The sequence below is a fragment of the Fulmarus glacialis genome, unplaced genomic scaffold (genome assembly GCF_000690835.1).
Source record: "Fulmarus glacialis isolate BGI_N327 unplaced genomic scaffold, ASM69083v1 scaffold16691, whole genome shotgun sequence".
Classification (NCBI taxonomy): domain Eukaryota; kingdom Metazoa; phylum Chordata; class Aves; order Procellariiformes; family Procellariidae; genus Fulmarus; species Fulmarus glacialis.
The window spans coordinates 26,281-33,262 of record NW_009191055.1 but is presented as its reverse complement, the minus strand read 5'-3'; the positions used below and the strand labels follow the sequence as shown (position 1 = coordinate 33,262).

The 6,982-nt window shown below is 50.3% G+C and overlaps 1 protein-coding gene across 1 annotated transcript in view; it reads right to left on the bottom strand.

Moving 5' to 3' along the window:
* The window catches only part of DFNB31 (deafness, autosomal recessive 31), a gene marked incomplete at its 5' end in the record, with an annotated part of 37,999 nt that overhangs the window by 21,252 nt on the left and 9,765 nt on the right, over nucleotides 1-6,982 (bottom strand). Inside the window, one exon of the mRNA XM_009586552.1 lies at nucleotides 4,385-4,510. Within this exon, the coding sequence (XP_009584847.1) occupies nucleotides 4,385-4,510 (126 nt within the window). The remainder of the gene's footprint in view (nucleotides 1-4,384; nucleotides 4,511-6,982) is intronic.

The window sequence follows — 6,982 nt, the reverse complement described above, 5'->3', positions numbered from 1 at the left end:
AAGAGCGGGTGCCAAGTGCCGTCTGGAAACACGTTCTTTTCCCCAAACACCTTGTAATACAAATATGAGGAACAAAGCAGATACAGTCTGGAAATGAAAGCAAACAAGGAGAGAAGATTGTCTCTTGGGGTAGGCAGTGGTTTCGGCACTGCTGTGAGGAGGTTTCTGGTAGCGTCCCAGAAAAGGAGCAATTGAAGCAACAATGTGACATGGTTTGAAGGACCACTCCACACTGCCTCCAGTGGAAAGGTTACATCTTGCGTACCACAACCACCCACCTCCTCATTGAATTTCTCACTATACAGCTTAGTCCCCAGACTCCGAGGCAGCCATGAGGCTCTTTTTTATCTTCTCTTTTCAGTATCTTTGTCTATGTGCAGACCTCAAAATACAAGTCAGTTTTCAAAAGGCAGCTTCATGACTGCCACCGATGATGTAAAATCATTCACCTCTTCCTATTTACAGTCTCTTTTTTTCTCTCCTTCTCTTGTATATGAATATACATGGATTGTGGTAGCCTCTTTTTACCCCAGCCTTTGTGCTGGGAACTCAATATTGAGTTGTTTGTTCAAAGAAAGCTACATGAAATCTGCTATTTTGATGTAAAGGTCAAGGAGAGAAAAAAATATTAGTTTTAAAAAACATCCTTACAAAATACACCACCAGAAAAAATGAATGAGGAAGAAATCGGGATGAGCAAAGCCACGAACAAGCTCAGCTCCTGCATGGCACCGCTGCACATGTCACGACAGAGGCAGGGAGGACAGAAGCTCAAGTAAACAAGACTGGCTCACGTTCCTCCTTTGCTTCCCTCCGCTAACACGTACTTTTTCAGTCTGAGAACTTACAACGAGGCAGCATATTTTAAAACATGCCCAAAGAACACACTGTCAGAATTTTCATGAATGAATATAAAGAAGGCCAAGGCCAAGAGTATGAATATTTAATTACCGACTGACTGCAGCAATCCAACCTGTTTTCTGCTGGCACCTGCAGAGCGCTCTGCCTCGCGGCCATGAAGCCGGAGGGAGCAGAGAAGCAGTACCCAAACTGGCATCAGCAAGGCTAGATCTCCTCTGGGACCCACTCCTCAGGACCACGGCCCCCTGTTTCTGAAGCAGACAAAAGCCAGCTTAGCTTTCAGGCCTGAGAGAAACTTCCTTGGTTTTGACTGGTTTTCAATACCACGTTGTTCGCCCTTTAATCAAAATTTAAGGGAAATGTAAGACATGTTATTAAAACATTCAAAAATTCTGATTTTGTGCCATAGATGCAAGAGGGTTTTCCCTAAAATGAGAAGTCTGGCAGGATCAACTCAAACAATTCTGGTAACAAATTCAGTGAAAGCAGCAAAACCCACAGAAGCATTCACTGCCTGGGTTTTTTTTCAGGAACCTCCCCATCGACCCACCAAGGTTGGGTTGAGCCCACATTGAACAAGCACAGTTTTTCTACTTTAGAGAGCAATGAATTATCTGGAAATCACATTTACTCATCAGTTCTTCCCTCCTCGTGGTATCACATCCCTTCCACCACCACCTGGAGCAGCATAGGGAGCGTGTGGATGCAGTCTACACCCCACCATGTCTAGCAGCAGAACATAAAAGGCCTTTCTTTATCTCCAAACCTCCAAGCAGTTCTAAATTTACGGCCTGCAGCATACACAAATCAGGATGGGATGTATCTGTGTGTATCCGAAATCACATAAAGCCTGACATTCAGAAAAGCATCAGCCTGCTGGCACGCACAAATCACTTACTAGAAAACAGAAAAGCAAGGAGAGAGATATAAAGAATCAATAAGCAGAGGCTCTGGTGTGCAAAGAACTGCCACGGTGCAGGGACCTTGCTTGGCAGGGATGAAGGGGAGCAGCGCGCACCGCCCCATGTGCTTCGACTACAGCGTGCGTGTGATTACTTTCTTGCTTTCCTAGCAGGCATGAAATGAGAGGTGGAGGGATAAAGCCATGTGTTACGCTGCTGTGACTTTTCCTGCGTGTGCGAGTTTGCAGTGTGACGTTAGCTGTGCTGAGCTTGCCAGCAGGTGGACTGAACAAAGAAAAGCAGCAATTTTCTCCGTGCAGCGAAGAGAGGGATTTGGAGCAGTATGGAAGCACTAAACATGAAACAAACAGAAAGAACCTTAGGAAAACAATGCAACTTCTTTTTCTTCTCCTGCCTTTAATCTTTCAGGCTTCTCGTGTTTATGAGATGGAGTCTGACACTCTGGCACAGGGTCAGCAGGCACTGGGGACAAACAGGCTTGCTTCAGATGGTGGGTCCTCTGACTCAGCAAAGTCACCCGTGTGACACCCGGGGCAGCTCAAGCCAGTCCCTCTCTTTCCAGCTCTATTAGGCAGAAACAAATTGTCCCGTGCCTCTCACCACGACCCTGGGCTAATGAACAAGCATGCATTGACATCCCTGGAGACGGCTGTGTACCCGCGTCGGGTGTGCAGGCAGAGTGGCTGCGAGGTGGCCAGCCCAGAGGAGTAACGTACACTCTGGGAGAGAGGGATGGTCGGCAGGGAGTTTCCAGCAGCAGCTCTCACTTCTTGCTGCCCTGAGAACTCAGCCATCTCCCTAGGATGCTCCTACAGCTCCTTTTCCCTAGTGCCCAAGTGACCCTCTCATATGGCAGGGTCCAAAATCCCATTTCCCTGCTAAGGACCTGACAGAGAGATTAAGGCTTGGATTGATCCAAATCTCGAAGTTCAGTGTTTTCATTCTGTGTAAAAAAGAATCAGCAGAGAGAAACAGGAGCCTGCAGAGGACAATTAAGTTCAGAAGCTGTTGCATTACCCCCACAAATGTCTCCTTGTCTATAAAGGGAACCCTGGTGACCTCAGTGCCCAGTTAGATGCAACATTTTGTGCTACAGCAACTTGAGGGACAGGATCATGCCTGTCCCAGCCCAAATCACAGCCCTCTCGACCAGAATCCATCCACTTCATGCTACCAGCCTTTACAGATTTAAGTGACTTTATGGGGCCACTGGAGCAAAGCTGAAGGCTTAGCCCTAAACTCTCTGGGGTTGATCAAGGGAGAAACATATCAATTCACAATACAGAGAGGGGATCAGAGCAGATTACCTCTCGGTCCTCAGCAGTCCAGCACCATTTCAGAGGACTGAGAGAACGTTAGGGAGTTTAACATACTTCGATTCTTGACTGACACAAGGAGCAGGGAAAGAACTGTCTCTCAGACTCCATGGGATTGCACTGGAGGAAGCCAAAAGGGCACGATGTGATTGCAGGGAGTTGGGTCATTTAGAGAGAAAAAAAACCACCAAAAAAGAAACCCTGAGTGAAGTACAATGCTACAGCCTGGGAAGTTCGAGTCTCAAACATGTCCCATCCATCAGCAGCACAGAGATGCTGCACCCAGAGTCCAATAGCTCCCTTTTCAACTTATTTTACTAAAATTGGAACCCCAAATGCCCCTTCCAAGAACAGGTGAGGTCCCAGGATGTCCCATCCTGCTCTGAGACCTGGTACAGCGGGAAGGATGGAGGAGCTCGGAGGTGATGTGTGTGCATGTCTACGTGGTGGGATGAAAGAGACGTAGGATCTCGCTTTACAAGAGGTCCGCAGCAAAACTGTAGGACTCTGGACGAGTCCAGCCTCAGAAGGGCCCAGCCGACCCACAGAGCATCCTTTAGGAACCCGTTTGACTATGGAGAGAGCCCGATGTAGCTGGAGGTCGCACCAAATTAGGCTGCTGATAGATCAACTCTGCTCTAGCCCTGAGGGTGATCCTGCTGTTTCTGCTTGTTAAGACATGATCCTTGCGAATGCCAATGTTGCAGGAGGAAACTAGCACGCACCTGCTCCCACTGCAGCAAGCCTGGCCTCCTCCCATTGCTGCAGCTAAACACATTCCCTGCAGGCAGGCTATGAGCACCTTGTGCAAAACACTAGCTCCAAACATAATGGGCTTGGATGCGAGATGCAGGAAGACAGCACAGGACCAGGAGCTTTAATGGAAAACTCTTCCGTGCCAGCTCAGGGAGGTGAGAGTGACTTTCTTCACCTGCCAGGTCTGGGCTGCACTCTCAGATACCTACACCAAAAACATCCCCAGGCTACCTCAAAGGAGAGAAATCAGGTGTTGGGTTGCGCTAAGGCAGAAGGCAAGTACAACCTACTCCAAAAGTTGTAAGGCTGCATTTCTCTCTGCACAACGTTGCTCCCTCTAGGCTTAGTATCCAAAATGTCCAAAGAACCTGCCCCGAAACGCTGTCCCCAGAAACGCAATGCTCATCTCTCCACTGAGAGCCCTGCTTGGCCAGGGGCAGAGGGGTAGGAACAGCAGCAGTTATGTGCTGACATGGCCCTGCAGCCACAACATGTGAAGCTCTACCTCCTGCCCCAGCCCACTCTTACCTTTAAGCCAGTGCTCTCTGCTTCGGAGCCTTTATCCACACCGGTGATGTAGATGCCCAGGGAATATTCTGCCCCTCCGCGGATCATGAGGCCCAGGGACTTCCCTTCGTTCAAGACCAGATTCACCTGTAGAGGAGGAGGAACAGTCATTTACGTGGTGTCTGAACGCTGCACAAAAGCGGTCTCAGCTCTGTGCTTCTGACAACAGCCATGTCCCTCCTGCTGCCACCAGCTCTCCCACCAGTTCCCTAGTGAGCAGCGCACCCCCTGGGACAGAGCCACTTCTATAGATGCCTCCAGACAACTGCAGCCCCAGGTGGAGCTCTAAACCAGCAATATCCCCTCCCTACCCAACACCTGATTTCTCTCCTTTGAGGTAGCCTGGGGATGTTTTTGGTGTAGGTATCTGAGAGTGCAGCCCAGACCTGGCAGGTGAAGAAAGTCACTCTCACCTCCCTGAGCTGGCACGGAAGAGTTTTCCATTAAAGCTCCTGGTCCTGTGCTGTCTTCCTGCATCTCGCATCCAAGCCCATTATGTTTGGAGCTAGTGTTTTGCACAAACTCCTGTAGCAATGCAGAAGAGGGGGGAGAGCAGGTCTAGCTGCTCCTGTGGCTCCGTAGGCTTGTCCGTCTCCCTGTGCCTGGACAAACGGTTAGGGCTGGCTGTGGCTCAAAGGATGCTTTAGAGGTACACGGCCTGCAGGGCGGGCAATACCCCGTGCATCCCCAGAGAGCAGCATGGCTAACCACAGACACGGGGGGGACAGACAGGGCGATTATTCCAAGGGGGGCATTTTCCAGTGAAGCGGAAAACACGCAGTATCCATTATTTGGGTTTGTTTTGTCTTCTCCTGTTTTTCAATGATTTAGAGGGTCAAGTGGAGCGAGAGGGCAGATCACGTTGAGAAGGTGTGGAAGTCTGGCTCTTCCAAAGGAAAACTTGGAAGAAGAGAGAAAGATGACGGAATGACATCCAGGACCCAGGTGACAAATCCAGAAGTAAAGCACTGGCATGGAAGGAGGTTAATGCCTCAAGTAGAGTAAATAAGGTTCTTTCAGGTGGTGTCTGGGCCACAGGAAAGGAGACACAGCTTAGGCAAGGGCTGAGAGACCATTCTGCAGGCTGCAGTCCAGCCAAGGTGTCAGCCAGACAAGGGACTGCCAGAGCTCTGCTGAATACTGCCCTTCTCCTCCTGGCTGTACTACAGAAACCCAGCCTCCAGTGTGAGCAACTAAAAACATCAACTAATAACGCAAGCTACAGGTTTCACTCCAGTTTATGGCAAACACCCTCAGGGTCCAGATGGAGCTGCTGTTAAGCTCTTTGGCTGAAGGCCAGGCTGTTCAGGCCCACTGCACCTCCCCTGACACCAGCCCCAGGTGTCACAGGACACAGGATGACAAAGCAGCACCAAAGGAGCCCTTCTGTTCCTGTTCTGCAATCCTCAGAAACGTCAGGAGGAAAATGTGCAGGCGAAGGGAGAGGTAGGATACAGGGCCAGCTGGAACACAGGACAGCTGTACCCCTGCCGTGTCCCTTGGCCAGACAGGGCAGCTCCCGTGGGACCGGGGAGGCAGTGGGGAATGCGAGAAGGAAATGCCAGCTCCGGAGGACTGAGAGGGTTCAGCTACGTGAGGGGCAGCACACGTGGCCTGGGAGGATTACAACCATAAACCAGAGGAAAGGTTGATCTGTGGCAGTTTTCAGTGCTCTCCTTTTACAGGTGCATCTCTGGGCTAGATACTTAGCCAAAAAGAAATCCCCAAAGCACCGCCGACGGAGCGGTGCCAGTCAGCATCTCCCCTCTGCCTGCCCGTGCCCTGTGATTACACAGCAATTACCCACATCCATCCAGACTGGGAAATCACCCAGCTCCACTTCTCTGCCCTTCTTTTATGTAGTGGTGGCTGCGAGGGGCCACTGCAGGCACTCTCTCCCCCGCAGAGGCTACAGAGAAGAAGCAACAAGACAAGCAACACAGAGGCACGGCCTGCAGTGGGGAAAGGCCCTGACACAGCCTGGGCTGGTCCTCGCACACCGCCACCAGCCCAGCCATCGCCCCCGCAGCAGTCGCTGCTCTGTGCAGACGGCAGCTTCGCAGGACACCCCACCCAGGCACCCTGCCTGTCCGAGGCACAGAAGGCACTCGGGACTCCTCCGCACAGCCATGTGTCTTATTATCTCTAATTAATAATGCTAGGACAGATTTTCCATCTATCCTGCCCAGAACAGCCCGCACATAATGCAACAGACATTTATTATTTTCCACAAACCTCTGACAGGCTGAAGTGCCACACAGCACCTGGACAGCTGTCCTCCCCACCAAACGCTGGCCGCAGGGCTGATTTTGCAAGGTATGCCAAAGCTATTAGCCAGCTTCCCATCTGCCTTCTTCCAACCTCTCCTACTCAGAGGGCCTGATGATATATGAAAGTTCAGGTGAGAATTCAGACTGAATGAGCAAGCCTGTATTTAACTCCCTTGAGGTCTCTCAATTTAAAGTGGCCTTTGTTCACTCGCTGCACAACATTTTCTAAAAGAATAACTCCAGGATTTTTTTGCTTTTGTCCTGAGTTTTAAGTAAATTCTGGAGAAAA